The sequence below is a fragment of the Psammomys obesus genome, unplaced genomic scaffold (genome assembly GCF_907164565.1).
Source record: "Psammomys obesus unplaced genomic scaffold, mPsaObe1.curated_primary_1811, whole genome shotgun sequence".
Lineage (NCBI taxonomy): Eukaryota > Metazoa > Chordata > Mammalia > Rodentia > Muridae > Psammomys > Psammomys obesus.
In genome coordinates, this window is record NW_026596234.1 from 397,313 (window position 1) to 414,415 (window position 17,103).

General features: G+C 44.8%; 1 protein-coding gene across 7 annotated transcripts in view; it reads right to left on the reverse strand.

Moving 5' to 3' along the window:
- Positions 1 to 15,536, reverse strand: part of Tpd52l2 (TPD52 like 2) — a 19,524-nt gene extending 3,988 nt beyond the window's left edge. For 2 of the 7 annotated variants that reach the window (XM_055596043.1, XM_055596046.1), the window contains exons 1-7: positions 15,391 to 15,536; positions 12,451 to 12,596; positions 10,060 to 10,208; positions 9,158 to 9,217; positions 4,657 to 4,758; positions 2,113 to 2,139; positions 784 to 825 (exon numbers count right to left, since the gene is read on the reverse strand). In XM_055596043.1, the coding sequence (XP_055452018.1) occupies positions 784 to 825; positions 2,113 to 2,139; positions 4,657 to 4,758; positions 9,158 to 9,217; positions 10,060 to 10,208; positions 12,451 to 12,596; positions 15,391 to 15,409 (545 nt within the window). In that variant the 5' untranslated portion in view covers positions 15,410 to 15,536. The remainder of the gene's footprint in view (positions 1 to 783; positions 826 to 2,112; positions 2,140 to 4,656; positions 4,759 to 9,157; positions 9,218 to 10,059; positions 10,209 to 12,450; positions 12,597 to 15,390) is intronic. The other 5 variants (XM_055596047.1, XM_055596049.1, XM_055596048.1 and 2 more) reach the window with 4 other exon arrangements.
- Positions 15,537 to 17,103: the final 1,567 nt, after the last annotated feature.

Below are 17,103 nucleotides of genomic sequence, written 5' to 3' on the forward strand. Positions count from 1 at the left end.
TGTGTGTGTGTGTGTGTGTGTGTGTGTGTGTGTGTGTGTGTGTGTGTGTGTTGAGATTATGGGAAGTCCTGAGGCCCTTCACGGGTATCTTCAGACAAACCACATTAAAAGGGAAATCACAGGAGAGTGGTGGTGGTGCATGCCTTTAATCCCAGGACTCAGGAGGCAGAGGCAGGCAGATTTCTGAGTTTGAGGCCAGCCTGGTCTACAGAGTTCCAGGACAGCCAGGACTACACAGAGAAATCCTGTCTTTAAAATTAAAAAAAGAAAAATAGAAATCATAGACAGTTTTGGAACAGTAGGGATAAGACAGAGTAAAAAGAAGATCCTCACACAGTAAGGTTCCCTAACAGTCTTTTCTAATAAGGATGGACTTTGCTGAGGTACTATGCCTGGCCAAACAGGTGACAAACAAAAGACCACACTAGAGATGTCCTGTTGGGCTCTAAGAATGAGGTCTCCAGAGATCTGTCCATAGAGTGGCCAGGTACATATGCCAGCCTCTCCATCTCACCCTGCTGAAACCACAGGCATCCAGAGCCAGAGCTTGCAAAGTTAAGTATGGATCATAGGTTTACAGAACAGTTCCCCCTGGAGGACCCAAAAGAATTTCCTTCCCATGAGTTCTTCCTTGCCAGCATATAGACAGTCGTATGCTAAGCGGAAGCTGCCAGAAAAATGAAGACACATGGACTAGGGGATATAGAAGTACAAGGTATGACAGGTATTGCTGCCCACCCCAACAGAGACATTTCTGAAGCAAGAGAAATTAGCATACATTACCTCATGACCGGCATACTTATCGAGTGGCGGATGGAGTAGCTGCTGCTTGGAAGCATGGTGAAAGCAGAGAAGGAAGCAAGAATTAGCCCGTGGTGCCAGATCAGCCCACGCTTGCCAGCTTAGCTCACATATACACCAATTTCTCAGTGAGAAGAAGAGGCAGGACTCTCCCAGCACCATCAGAGAGAGCTACTGACCCTTTCCACATAGTACCCTTTCTCCCAGCTCCATAGGTTTCCAGTGCTGCCATTGCTGAGCAGTATGGCACTGACCAGGAAGAGTGTTGGGAAACTGAAGCTCATGGCACACACCTTTAGTCCCACCACTGGGAAGACAGAGGTGGGAAGATGAATGATTTGAGTCCAGTCTGGTCTACAATACAAGTTCTAGGCCAGCCAGGAATACATATTGAGACTGTGTCTTAAAACAAAATTAACAACAAAACAGAGAAACTGTATGGAGACCTAGGCTTTGGGTTTTTGGAAATAGGTGGTCCACAGTCTTCAGGTGCCCACAGCAAGTTGAATGATGTTTCAGCAAAAGGGTAACACCCAGGGTAAATTAAATAAAAATATTTAAAGTCAAGCCATGTGCGTGCCACACATCCCAGCACTCGGGGAGGCAGAGGCAGGTGGATCTCTGAGTTTGAGGCCAGCTTGGTCTACAAAGTGAGTCCAGAACAGCCAAGGACACACAGAGAAACCCTGTTTTGAACCCTTCTCTCCCTTCCTCAAAAAAAAAAAAAAAAAAAAAAAAAAAAAAAAAAAAAAAAAAAAAAAACAAAAAGTGAAAAAAAATTTAAACTCACAGATTGTTCTGATTTGGCTTCAAACCTCCCAGTGTTTACTACTAGAACATGGCCATACTGCACGTGTCAGCATGAAGACTCCTGGTGAGGAGTATCTAAGGGCTCTCAGATAATGCATTAGACACAACTCAGTCTGGGCCATAAGGATGCTTCTCAAAAGCAAGAAAACAGGGTCTGCACATGATAGGATTGGGAACACAAGAGATAGGGTTGGTACTTCCTCCTATGTGAAAATGCTTATTTTCTAGCATAAACTTAGATATGGACATTTGCCATAGGAGGTTATGTCAGTTACTTATTGCCCCCAAAACATGCAATCCAATTAGGCCTGGATGAGACACTCAAAAAGGATAGTCATATAGACTATGCCTTGTGAGCAAGCAGCTGCCTCCTGGGCACGTTCCTGAGAAAAAGGGGACTTCCACTACACTAGCTTACCTACTTTTACCCAGCAAAGTCTGTCATTGGCCTACCACAGTCCACCCTGCCCTAATACAGAGGTGTGTAAAAGGTTACCTTACCTAAAGGAGTGTGAGAACGGATGAGCCCTGAAAGGTAGCAACAGGAGGAAAGAAGAAACATAGCATTATTGAGCAAGGGAGGCCAACGCCATACAAGACCCCCAACAGAAGCCCTAGGTTCCTCTGCTCAAATTCTGAAAGGTTAAGTAGGGTTAATGGGTTAAGACACTCTGAATGCTTCTTCAGTGCTCAAACTGATAGGAAGAGCAGAATACATAAGCCCTATCCTGACTCCACAAAAGACTATTAAGAAAGAGTAACTGGCAACCATGTGGTTCATGGCACTGTATTTCTGAGCATTGTCACACAATACACACTGTTACAGGTTAAAGGAGAGAAAGCAAAAAAGAGCTAAAGAAAATACTTGAGACGTCAGTAGCCCAGTGAGCAGGCTGGAGATATGATACAGTGAGCCAGCCAGGCTGGCCCAGCAGTTCATGAAACACCTTGCATTTTCTGAAGGTAAACAAGAACCCAAGCACCAAAAGATGACTTTTAACATAGTCAGGGCTAAGCACTAAGGCTCTAGACTGTATTACACAGACACCAATCTAGAACATGCATGTTGAAGGGAAGCTGCTGGCATGGAACAACATAGCTAGCAACTCCTTCACAGTCAGTCAGGCTCTTCATCTCTAAATTGCTGCAGTTTATGAGTGGCCTTGAACAGAGGCTACCACTGAAGGAACCACTGAAGAATGACACTCACCACTCTATAGGTATAAGCAGGGTTACCAAGCCTACTTCCTACTTCCCTCTCCCCATCTCCAGACCAGGGTATATCAGAGGCCCCTAGAGCTCCCTGGGCTCCAGGACTGGTTCACCACGGACAGAATCATCCATCTATCCTTAAACTCATGCTATTAGTTTCCTGAGCCTAATGGGTATTCTCAAGAAACCAGGAGCATGATGGACCTGGTCCTCAGAAACCACTGTGATTATTTGAGAAGATAGGGCTCTTCTGTGGACCAGAGAGATCAGAGTATAAAATACTAACACAAATGCCAATAGATATGTCCTCTTCCCTAGGGGATGACACACAGTAAACAGAAAGCCCTTTGGGCATTGTGAACACAGCACAACCACCCAACTGGAAAGAACCAGTTTCTCTGACCTTGTTCTGGAAGCCTTGACCACTTTGGCTGGCCCACACACGCCAGAGCAGTGAGATCAGGCATTCAGATAATGCTATACCAACCAGCAGCACTGCCACAGGGACCCTGCTAACTGCCATAATCCCAAAACTATATATAATGGGGGTCAATGGCAGATCCCAGTTCTCTGAGGAGAAAATAGAAACTTTATTTCTTCTTCAACAAGGAGGAGAAGAAACCAAACAGGATTATACCTTACACTTCCAAAGAAAGGGAAGCCACATAAAAAATAGCTCAATCAAGATGATTAAACAGGCTGGGCATGGTAGTCTGTGCCTTCAATGTCAATACTCAGGAGGTAGAGGCAGGTGGATCTCTGTGGGTTTGAGAGTAGCCTGAGCCACACAGTGAATTCAAGGCCAATTAAGACTGTCTCAAAAGATAAAAAAAAGATGGCTCAGAGTCATTCCCATCAACACCAAGGGTGGCCCACTCTATCAGACTTCTACCCAGAACACTCTGAACAAACTAAAAAAGGAGTAAAAGTTATGCCTATAATCCCAGCATTTGGAAAGCTAATGCCATAGGAGTTCGAGACCAGCTTGGACTACAGAGTAAGCCTCTATCGCTAAAAGACCACACAAAAAAAGAGCCAGGTGGTAGTCGTGCATGCCTTTAATCTCAGCACTCAGAAGGCAGAAGCAGGTGGATCTCTGTGAGTTTGAGGACAGCTTGGTCTACAGAGTGAGTTCCAGCACAGCCAAAATTACAGAGAGAAACCCTGTCTCAAAAAACAAAACAACAATAACACAAAAATTCGAAAATGAAAACACCAAACACACACAAATAGAGTGAGAAAACCTGAAATGAGCAAGCAGCTCATTTTTCAGGAAGAACAGAATGGTAGTTGCTGGGAGCTGGCCAGGGTACTAGTGATGTAACCAACAACTACCTACCTCCAGACATACCACCTTACAGTTCAAGAAGCCCTATGCTGGGACTGGAGAGATGGCTCAGTGGTTAAGTGCACAGACTGCTCTTCCAGAGGACTCAGATTTAATTCCCAGCATCCATGTGACAGCTCACAACTGTCTGTAACTCGAAGATCTGGCACACTCACACAGACATACATGAGGCAAAACAACAAAGCACATAAAAAAGAAGTCCCATGCTGATTCTAGAGAAAACTTGTGGCCTGCCCTAATGTATATCCCATCCCATTATGACTCCAATTCCTAGGCCACATCCTTTGCTTTGCAGAAGAGCTGCAGGGAAAAGAGACTAGTGACCTGTCTTTCCCAAAAATACATAAATGGCCAAAGGCAGACAACAAGAGTCAGAGGAGTTCTCACAAACAAAGGTCTACAAGTAGACTGGTCCAGGTTGTCATTAAGTGTCCCTACGATGTGGATCTGAATCCTTACCTTAGAGCAGGTTTCCAACTGCTTACCTCATGTCTCCAAGCTTCCTGCTGATGGCGGAGCCCATGGTGGACAGGGCAGCAGATGTTTTCTGTCCTGCCTGTGAAAGAGTTTCTTGAGTCTTCTTGTAGCTGGGGAAAAAACCACACTACTTAGGCTAAACAGGAAAGGCAGCAACAGTCCATCACCAAAAACAAAACAAAACAAAAAAGTATGTAGAAAACAACCAAAGGAAAAGCAAGAAGGAGTCTGGTAGGCGGTAAACACTTACTGGCTGGTGGGGCTTGCTCCCTGGGCCCCTACACTGCTGACCTACTTCAGTTCCTCAACTTCCAGTTCATCTGAACCTTACCTGAGACTTTACCACTCTCCTGTTTTCTTCTGACACTTCTGACTACTCAGGAAGCCAAAACCTACCAACTGCAGAGAAAACAGACTACAGACATCCTGGGTCTGGCAACACACCTGGGTAGGCAATACTGGAGCAGCAAAGACCAAGAAAGTTCTCAGCTCCTGATCAAGCCAATTCAAGCTCAAAGCTTCTCCTTCCTCTTCCCATGTAGGACAGTCTTCTGAAGCAAGAAAGCACAAACTCAAGTACCTCTATGAAGGATGTGCCAATATGGGCTAGCACCTGGGGGAGTCTTTGCACTGAAGAACCCTTTGATTTCCAGTGCTACCTATACAATATCCTTCCAGAACATGAAGAGCATCCCTTTCTCATGCTCCCTCCAGTGTATGGGCAGCCTTGGCCCACAGCAAAGACCACCATCCTACCCACAACTGCTGACAGACACACTGCCTATTCTAGGTTCTTCTAAGACAGTGATTCTCAACCTTCCTAATGCTGTGACCCTTTAACACAGTTCCTCATGTGGTGACTCCCAACCATTAGATTATTTTCATTGCTACTTCATAACTGTAATTTTGCTGCTGTTATGAATCATAATGTAAATATCTGTTATGTGATGTCAGTGAAAAGATTGTTTGACCCCCTGAAGGTGTTGCAATCCACAGGTTGAGAGCCACTGTTCTAAGAAGTCTAGTTCTTAAAGAGGAGCTGTCTAGGGCAGCACAGCACAGTATATATATATACTGTGTATATATACATATATATGTATATGTATATGTGTGTGTGTATATATATATGTATATATATGTACACACACACACACATATATATACATCACACCAAGATAAGGCTCCATAACCTTAACACCAATGGGTTACCCCACCCACCAATGTAATGATGGGCAGGGATACTGTAAAGTCATCATAAAAATCTTGCTTCCCTGTTGGTTCTGCTATCACACAAAAAAAGGCACAGCAGTCTCGAAAATTAAAAGATCATAACCAAAAAACCAAATCCCTCACTTAAAGCCTTTGATCATAGCTCCTTACTGGATGAAGACGGAGAACCTGAAGCTGAGTTAAGAGTAGGTAGATCCTCATGAGGCTGCTTAACATTACTATGGTAACCTAAAGAAACCTCTCTCCAGCATATCCAGCAAAGCTTGAAATGATCAGTTACTGACTTTCCAAACTCTTCCTGGCCCTACTTCCTAAAGGAGGTCTAGTAAGAGCATCTACCAGCCAACAGGCTAAAGGTAGGTCTGGTAACCCACAAAGGCCCTGAAGCCTCCTCCTGTGGCTACCCAGCCCAAGTTACATGGCACTTTCCTACCAAAGCCAGCGAAGCAAGATTCCTATAAGAAGGAAATTTCAATGAAAACAAGGCGTTTCTTTAAAATACCAAGTTCAAGGTAACTAAGGACTGGCAGCATTTAGCTGCAGAAATATAAATTCAGAATCACTAATACCTACAAAGGGAGAGGAAGAGAGGGAGAACAGGAAAGAGGAAGAGAGAGAACACAAAAACATAGTCCAGTCAGTCAGTCATGGTAGCACATTCATATAATCCCAGTTCTTAGGAGGATGAAAAGTCTAAAGCCAGTCTAAACTGCACAGAAAGATCTTATTTCAAACAAAAGAGGAGAAAGGAAAGGAAGGCAGGTAGGTAGATCATAAGGTCATCACCCAGGTCCATAGGCTCCAATGCTGCAAGTCCACGGTGACAGCCTTGTATATCCAGACAAGCATACTCCTTGGAAATCATACTCCTGGGAATCACTACATGACACTAATGGAGAAGCTAAGCTCACAAGGTAGTAGCTGGAAAGACAGCAAGCAAAGATAAACAGCTATCTAGGGAGCACTGTGCTGTGCTGCTCTAGACAGCTCTTCGAGACTGAGACTTCTTAGAACAGCAGTTCTCAACTTGTGGACCCTCTTTGGGGGGTCAAACGACCCTTTCACAGGGGTGGCATATGAGATACCTTATGATTCATAACAATAGCAAAATTACAGTTATGGAGTAGCAATGAAAATAATCTTATGGTTGGGAGTCACCAACCAGAACATGAGGAACTGTGTTAAAGGGTCACAGCATTAGGAAGGTCGAGAACCACCATCTTAGAAGAACCCAGAACAGGCAGTGTGTCTGTCAGCAATCGTGGATGTGCTTTTCCCTCCCTTTCGGAGTCTTCCTTTTGAGACTGACCTCACTTCCTTCATAGGCTTACCAGAGGATACAGTTCCCTGTCCACAGGATCTATTCTCATAATACCCACAACTAGACAACCTTATTACCTGCGAATCCAGAGCAGGGGCTTCTCTGTTATCTTACCCTGACACTAACTGTGCTGTTAACTGTAGCCCAAAGAACTCAAAGTTAACCATGAACCCACTAGTAAGTACAGAATTTGTGTGGTACCCTCAACACCATTTTTTTAGTTATAGCTATCTATAAAAAGAATGCAACAAGGTTTGAAGACCCACAGAACATGGCTGTTCCTTTATCCACAAATGACTAAGAAAGCAATGCCTCCCACAGAATCTGAGCTGTGCAAGTGCAGTAGTAACTGTCCCAGGGCTATGCACAGAGGGGCAGACACTCATATCTAATGAGTCCCATGTTGTTCCAGTCCTCCAGCATGCTACTGGCTGAAAGGAATCTACAAACACATGGGTCAAGAAGGTCAGGAAGCTTGAACATATGGCCTTAGCTCTAGACAGAGTCAATCCTGCCAGCAGTTCATCTCCTAAATTCTGATCAAGATAGGTACTAACCAGGCAGAGGAACCAGAGCAAATAGCATCTTTAGTCCTAGCCCTATTACCTTGGGATCTCAGTGCAGAAATGCTTCCAGGTTAGGAATCACTGCTGACAGCTCTTTCCCCAAAAGTTGGGATGAAACCCTGGAAGAAGGCCTCTGCCAGAGGAAGTGACTAGAATGGGCTACACTTCCACACAATGCCATAGATTTTTCTGGGAGAAGTCAGAATCCCATGTATTTCATGTGAGCTCTTTGAGAAACTATTCAAGATGGCATCCCAGACAGCTCTATATCAGATGATTTCTCAAACATAATGAATAAACATTTCTCCTAAGACTATGTTCACATCGAATCTGTACAATGAGCCTGTCTTGGGCTCTAGCAGCACAGGTGACAGTGTCTCCAACCTAGAAAATATATGCTTCCAGCAAGCTCACTGTCTAGGCAGTCCTGAGAACAACTGTCAGTATTTACAGGAAAGCTAAGGTAACAACTGGGTGTTAAACCATAGCAAGCCAGAGCTTTCTCTACCTGTCTGCTTCACATATGACACCAGACCTTAAGGCCCTACATGCACAGGGCACCAAGGTCGTCCCCAGGCACCTTCCAAGATAAGCTCAGCAGAATTTCCCTCAGCCCAAGCATAAAAGGACTTCTCCCCTAAGCTTTATAATAACCATGTCAACATTTCCTTCTAAAAGATTATTCTCGAGCAGTCAAATCCTGCCAGAAACCCTCTCCTGAGGTCTGATTAAATCATGCATCAACCTGGTAGATGAAAAAAATATTATAATCTGACTAGTACACAGGTAAATCACAGGTCATTAACTAGACTAAGGATCCCAAAACAACAGAAGTCACTAAACTATAGCTTTGACAGACATACAGGACTGCCCACAAGCAATTCATGCTCTATTGATATTTATGTGGCTGACAATGTAGCACCCCCAGACCACAGAACTTCATGAATCCACCAACATATACCACCATTACTTCCCCACCACCACCAAGAACCTTTCATACCCCAACACCTAGAGCTGAATTTAAGGCTAGAAGACAGGAAGGGGACAAGTACAAAAATTCACCACTATTAATGGGTCTGATGGCATTAACCACCATGTCACTGACAAAAATCAGGTTGCACAAAAAACAAAACAAAACAAAAAACAACCCACTCAGTTCAGGAACCTCACAAAACCAGGCAGAAGAGTTTAAGCATGCTGTGTTGACTGAGTGGATTTCTCTAACTATAGTACTCTATCCTTCAGGTATTTAAAGCATACTTTTGTTTGTACTTGGGAAGAGTGATAGCCAGCAAGTAATGAAAGGTGGTCTGTGCCAAGGATGCACAGTTTCCCTGCCACAGGGAGACAGAGAGAACAGTAAGAAAGGACACTGACAACATGGGCACTCACAGATCAGACTGCGTTACTTTCTCATTCCACTCTCCAAGTTTCTCAGACGTTTTCACATAGCTAAAAACAGAAAGTCTATGGTGAATATTTGGAATGATTTCAACCCAGGCTTCAGGCTGCAGGTGAGACTCCAGAGAAGATAGAAACACCATCTGGTGGGCTCTACAGGCCACCCAAATAGTCCAGAGCCGCTACTACACTTGTGTAGGCCCAGGGCTTGCTAGAATTCTACAGGACAGAAATGACCATGCCTTCTCCCAAACACAATACAGGAGCACCTGGTCTTTTAATAGTAGAAGGCTCCTGAGAACAGCACAAAACATGGCCCCTGCATACTCTCACAGTTACCAAGAAACTGGACTCAAAGTCCCAAACATCCTAGTATAGAAACATGGGGTTTCTACAGGTGAAATTTTAAAAATGTGATTCAATTTCTCCTTTGGTAAAAAGCTTTTAGAGATACCCTCCAAAGGAATGCTGTATCAGAGGAGAAATATGGACACAAATATGGCAAACTCTAATGAAATTCTGACAACTCAGTCACATGCGAGCCTGGTACCCACCTCTACAGACACAGAAAAGTCATTCTGAGCACCTCATTGGTTTTGTGACCAATTTGGACCCAGGGGAAACACTTTCTTCTTGTCAATTTCTACTTGGACACCTAGCTAAGTCCAACCACCTTCAAAAATACATATGCAGATTCCCTCCATCAGTAAACATAGGTACAGTCCCTAAGACCTCAAGTCTGGTTACCTAATCCCAGCAGGTTCACTCAATAGTGATTGTTGTAAAGCATCTCATTCCCAAGCACCCATACACTCCACCCACAAGAAAGAGGCACACTCTAATGAACACTTTCTTAGCCAAAGGAACATCCCTACCATGGGACTGGTACCTACGCAGTAGAGACCTGCACATCATGCCAGCTCCTAGACAGGTTCTGCTTCAGCTCCCCTAATGTGGAGAGGCCCAGCCTCCTTTTCAGTTCTCCGCAGTGTCTCTCTTTGGCTGCCAGGACCTGGCGCAGAGTGATAATTTCTTCTTCCACCTGTAAAAGAAGCAGGGCTGGGGATAAAGCTCAGTTGGTAGAATGCTTGCCTTGCAAATATGAGGCCCTGAGTTAGACCTCTAGCACCATAAAAAAGAAGTTGACATAAGAGGCTGTGACTGCTGCCAACAAGTGAACACCAAATACCCTAACCCATGCTGTAATGAGACTTTCTTAAAGGTTTTCACTTACAGAAACAGTTTGGTTAGGCGGTGGTGGCACATGACTGTAATCCCAGCAGGTGGATCTCTGTGAGTTCGAGGCCAGCCTGGTCTACAGAGCTAGTTCCAGGACAGCCAGGGCTACACAAAGAAACTTTGTCTCGAGAAAACAAAACAAAAGTTTGTCTTAAAAATAGCATCAACAATGGCAGCTGTTCTGCTTTTATCTGGTATCAGTACCCCAACTTCTAGAGAACTCTACCCTCAGCCTGGTCAGTAGGGTTTTTTTGTTTGTTTTAATGATTTATTTATTTATTATTTATATAGCATTCTGTCTGCATGTGTGCCTACAAGCCAGAAGAGAGCACCAGATCTCATTATAGATGATTATGAGGCACCATGTGGTTGCTGGGAATTGAACTCAGAACCTTTGGAAGAACAGCCAGTGCTCTTAACCTCTGAGCCATCTCTCCAGCCCTAGAAAGTAGTTCTTTAGGACTACCAATTACTTCTCCCAACCCACTTAAGTCTTAGAACACCAAATGAACCAGCCTTATCAGAACTCCTTCATGAGATTAGACATGAGTGTTAGGACACAAATCCCTTTTCCAATGGGTTCTGGGCCTGACTTAGACATAGCAACTAAAACTGCTAGTGGTAAGGACCCACAGGTGAATCTCCTCTACAGTAAAAAGGAAGCAGAACTGACAGACGGACAGAGATCTAGGTAAGAGAGAAGCATTTCTAATGGCAATTATTGGCATTCCAGAAGTCAGCTGTAAGACTTAGTAAGAAACAGTTACTCAAACAAAAGAGTAATTCTCATTTGTTCTGGCAGTTTGAGATTAAGAGAATGATTTTTTTTTTTTCAAGGCAGGGTTTCTCTGTGTAGTCCTAACTGTTCTGGAACTCCCTCTGTAGACCAGGCTAGCCTGGAACTCAGAGATCCACTTGCTTCTGCCTCCCCAGTGCTGAAATTAAAGGTGTATGCCCCCAACACCCAGCATTAAAAAAAAAAATTATACTTATATATAATTTATGTTAGTGTTTTGTCTGCATGTATGTCTGTATGAAAGCTTCAGAAACCCTAGAACAGGAGTTACAGACAGGTATTAGCTGCTATGTGGGGGCTAGGAATTGAATCTGGGTCCTCTGGAAGAGGTAGCCAGTGCTCTTAACTGCTGAGTTATTTCTCCAGCTCCAAGAAAGATTCTTGATAATAAGGACCTGAACTTTTTAAAGAAAAGTGACTTCCGGAAAGAACAATTTTGAAGCTTTCCCACTACAGAATGTGTTCTCAATAGTTTTAGTCCCAGTATAAATAGCTACACTGAAAAAAGAACTTTTCAGTCAACCATGGTGGTACAGTAGTCCTATAGTCCCAGATATTTGAGAGAATTGCTTGACCCACATGGGGGTGAGACCCTTATCAAAAAGATAATAAGAAACAAAAGTAGCGGGTATGGTGGCACGCATCTTTAATCCCAGCATGAAGAGAGGCAGAGACTAGCCTGGTCTACAAATTGAGTCCAGAGAAACCCTGTCTTGAAAAAAAACCAAACCAAACCAAAACAAAACAAAACAAAAAAAACATACACACAAAAAACAACACCCCTCCCCAAAAGAAACAAAAGTAAACATGGTGGCACCTCCCTGTGATTTCAGCACTTAGAAGATAGACAGGAGGATTATGAGTTAGAAGCCAAACTAAAACAAATGAAACTAAAAAGATCCAGTGGACACAGAGTCACAAAGTCTTAAAAATGACTGTCAAGTGTTAATAGCAGCAAACAGCAAAGTTGGAGGCATTATTGTATAAACAGCCTCTTCATGGAGGATCTAGTGTTTCCAGACAGAGGTGGTAAGATGAGGTCAGGCCCCACCTCCTCTAACAGGGACTCAAGCTTACTCTTTTGAACTAGGCACATAGTAAGAGATAGGCCAGAAAACACAGCAGACACAAAAAACAAGTAACAGCCCAACAACAGCGTTGTCACAGCATAAGCAGTGTTCTTCTCTACTCTCTGTATAACCCCAAAAGACTCATGATCATCTCAGGACAGAAAATAAAACCAAGGCACCTTAGCAAGCTCAGCCCGAAGCTCTTCTTCCTCCACCTCTGTCAGGCCCTCTACAGCTGGAGTCCGGGGGGCCACACCTGGGTCAACAGGGACATCAGTCATGAAATCAGACAGCACACCTTTGTTAGGAGAATTCAGGTTGATATCTGCCAGAGACAAAAATGGAAGTCAAAGAGTGTCAAGTAAGTTGTTACTCTATTAGAAAAGAAGGAAGAATGGAAGATGATAGGTCCCCAAAGGAGGGCAGGAGAACATGAAAACTAGACATGCCTATGCTGATCGTCTGGGCACTGGATGGAGAAAAGCTATTTCTTGGGCACCTGAGATGCAAACCCAATATCACCTGTGCTACTGGAGTACAAGAAACACTAGCTAAGGCAGCCAAACCCAAGGTTTTAGTTTCCCTTGTGAAAATACTATCTTCAACAGCAGAAAACCCTGCTTTAAAGAAAGCAGTCTAATCTAATAAATCTCCCATTTTTTTGGATTGAAGGAATTAAATATAATAAGCATTACTTTATGCTAAAGAGTATATGCATGGAATACATGCAAGTCATCAGACACCTATCATACTAAAGCCACTTCAGATTCCTGCAGTCACCATGTTTTCATTAGGCACACCTATCTGCACAAATATCTCAGAAGATACCACACACAGAAAACCTTTCTTACCGGGCATGGTGGCTTACATCTTTAATCGCAGCACTGAAGCAGCAGAGGCAGGCAGATCTCTGTGAGTTCAGCCTGGTCTACACAGTGAAACCCTGTCTCAGAAAAAAAGAAAAAGGAAAAAAAAATAAAGTAAAGTTAAACAAAAAGCACAGAATAGAAAGGAGAGATGGTTCATTGGTTAAGAGCACTTGCTGCTCTTCCAGAGGACCTGAGCCCTCTTCTGACCTCCACTGGCACCAGGCAATGAGGTGAACAGACATATATGCAAAAACAAAACAAAAACAACATTTACAAACATAAAACAAAAATAGGTAATTTTAAAAGAAAGATTTATTTATTTGTGGGGTTATTTATCCATTTATTTGTGGGGTTAGAGGCCAGAGAACTTGGGGAAGTCAGGTCTTTCCTTCCACCACGTGAGCCCTGGGCAGCAAACTTAGGTTGTCAGGCTTGGCAGCAAGCTCCTTTATCTTGCCAGTTCATGACTCGAATTTTTAACTGAGATCAACTTATGGTATTTTATCTCATCATCTGTACTCACTGTGCTGAATCTACTCAAACTCAGTTTAAGCACCTCAAAAACCTGTACAATTAGAGCGCTGGAGCATTTTCTGTTGTTCCAGGGTGTTGCATTTAGAGTTTCTATTGGAATGATAAAACACCACGACCAAAAGCAACTTTGGGAGGAAAGGAATCATTTCACTTACTCTTCTACATCACAGTGCATTATCAAAAGAAGTCGGGCCAGGAACCTGGAGGAGGGAGCTGATGCAGAAGCCATGGAAGAATGCTGCTTTTACTGGCTTGCTTAGCCTGCTTTCTAACTTGCACAGGGGTGGCAGTGAGCTGGGCCCTCCCACATCAATCATCAAGAAAACGTTCTATAAGATATGCCTTCAGGCCAATCCTATGGAGGTATTTTCTTGATTAAGATTCCTTCTCCCTGAAGGGCAGTGATGGTGCATGCCTTTAGTCCAGCACTTGGGAGGCAGAGACAAGTGGATTTCTTTAAGTTCGAGGCCAGCCTGATCTACAGAGCTAGTTCTAGGACAACCAAGGATACACAAAGAAACCCTATCTGGATTTAAAAAAAAAAAAAAAAAAGACTTGAGACCAGAACAGCTGCCAGGAAGAAGGAGATACCAGGCTAATTGCTTGGAGATGTTTAGACTAACTCAAACTCCTGGGAAGGACACTCTTCAACCTGTTGAGCTGCCTGCAGGTTGTGCAGACTGTTCAAGGTTCTCAGCGTTGTGAACGTTCACCCAGGTTGGGGTGTGTTTTGCTGATGCAGCTGTTTTTTGAGCCATTTCTGCTCCTGTTAAGTAACCCCTCACCCATATTCCTACGAGTAACCCCCAACAAAACACACTGGTTCACCCACGTGGACTTTGGCGGTATCTGTACCTTTGGAATGTCCTGGGTTCCCTATCTGGGGTGAGAAGATGTAAGTTGCATCTCCCCAGAAAACGTTTTGTCACACAACAATCACTGAGCCACATCCTTAGCAGTGTCATTCCAGGGACCAGAATCTACTGCTTAGAAAGGAAAACAAACAGTAGATAGCCCTGTGAATTTGCAAATTCCCTTCAAAATAGAAAAAAAAATCCAGAATGTATAAGAACCCAGAAATTCTAATAATTAGGTAATGTGTACGTGCAGGCCAAACAGTAGAAAAACTTTTTGAGCTCAGCCACTGTAGTTAATTAAGTAAGCATTCGTGGCAACCTCATACTGGTCTCAGGTGTCTGTTCTGGCAGCAGATCTTGTGTTCTGGGTGTGCCCCTGACTCACTCTACCCTTCTCCCATTAGGCAATCTCTAAGTAGGCTAAAGCGGCGTTACCACCCAAGGGGCGCTACTAAACACAAGGATGGATGCACCGCCCCTTCTTTATAGGGAGCCGCCCACAACGCCTATGCTGGAGTTCAGCGCCAGATGGGGTATTCCCAAGGGCCCAGCAAAAGATAGAGGGCTGAAGAGACATGATGAAGGGGCGGATAGAGGGTGAACCGCAGAAGAAATGTCTGGAACTCTAGAAACTGAGAGGGAGCCAAGAAACGCGGCTTCAAAATGTTCCCAAGTGAGGCCGAGGAGCCGTGTCAAGGCAAAAGCACACACACCAAGACCATCAGGAGCCTTGAGGTCAAGGGCCTGTCGGCCAAAGAGAGCCCGTGGATCGACCAGCAGAGGCTGAGGGGACCGAGGGACAGAGTCGCGACTCTTGGAGGACAGAAATGAGGCGCAGTCCCTGCCCAGCTGCGGGTACCTTGGCTGGCGGAGTCCATGTTCAGGCGGCAGGTGGGCCGTAGCTGGCGTCGGTGCTGGGATCGCGGGTACTACAGGAGCCAAGCTCCGAGTACTGCGAGCTGGCAGCCGCGTACACACAAGCCAGTGGAATCGTCCGGCCGCAGTAGTATACGTAATCAGCGTCGCGCTACCTTACTTCCGCTTGGGTTCGCGCTCCGTCTCCTTCCCGCCCTCGGTGAAGTAGTGTCCAATGAGAACGCCCTCTGGCCCCACCGAACACTAATCACTCCATTTGATAGGTCCAGGCTACAGCGAAGCAGGAAGCAATGCTTCCAGGCTGGTTCCACCAGTAAAATTCCTGGGTTAAAAGGCCAGGGTCTCCGAGGTAGCGGCTGGGATTGTGTTATTGTATACCGGCCCCCAGCCTACCTTTGGCTGCCCACAGGGTCCTCGACCGCGCACCCGGGAGGGTCAGACTCAGGCCTGTGCGCTCCCTAGTCCCCGGAAAAACCTCTCCCTGCCTCCCGTAAATTCTTTTGGTTTTTGAGACTTCTTTTCTTGTATCTAAGGGTGACCTTGAATTTACTACGACCCTCCTGCCTCCACCTACCTAGTGCTAGGATTACAGGAGCCTGCCATCACTGCTGATTTATACCGTTTTGGGGATCGAGAATTCAGGACTTGATGCGTGCTAGGCAAGCACTGTACCAATTAAGTTGCATTTACAGCCACTTTATAGACTTTTTTTTTTTTTTAATCTGTGGATTGCACTAAAAATGAAGAGAGGGCGATTCATCCTCTTGCCCTGCAGATGCCGCTCTCTCCAGCTAGATTCCTACACTACTGTTCCCCCGGTTTGGGGGCTGCGGCTTGGCTTGCATTATCATACTCGAAGAGTTCACATAGCTCTGAACACAGCAGGGACCTGTTGGATCCTCCCAGTAACTGAAGCTCAATCCCGAGCGCGCACCGCAGTGTTTTCTCAATTTCTTTTTCACAACAACGGGTGGGCCAGCACTGGTGCCCCCTCCCAGTTTACGGATGAGTAAACTGAGCCTAAAGTAATTTCCCAAACATCACTCCAGAGCTTTGAGGTTCTTGTCGTGTTAGTGTGTCAACACTAACACGAGAACAAGAGTCCTCAAATGAGGAGTTATGCCCATTGAGCAACTGTCTGCTAAAAACAAGCCTCAACAATTTCTTTTTGCCCCCCCCCAAAAAAAAAGCCTCGAATGATGTTTACTGTCTTTCAGAATTGCCCCTCCTACAGGGTTGAACTTCTTCCAGCCAAGCCCCAGTGAGTACTGGATCCTGGAAGCTTCCCTCTACCCCTCCCTTCTCTGGCTCTTCTCCCTACAGGTGTCTTCTTGCACAGGCCTAGGTGCTTAATTGACTGTGACAGTATCCTGTTCAAGGTTGTCCATTAATGTATCTTCTCCATTTACCATCTTGCTTAACCCAACCTGTTGAGCCCTTGTCCACAGGGCTAGAAATGAAAAAGAACAGCCAGTGTCTCTGCTTCATGTAGTGACCGCAGTACAGATGGTGGTGAGCTGAAGACCTGTCATTCTGTTTTGTTTTGTTTTCAAGACAGGGTTTCTCTGTGTAGCCTTAGCTGTCCTGGACTCCCTTTGTAGACCAGGCTGGCCTCCAACTCACAGAGATTCGTCTGCCTCTGCCTCTGCCTCTGCCTCTGCCTCCCCAAGTGCTAGGATTACAGGCATGCACCACT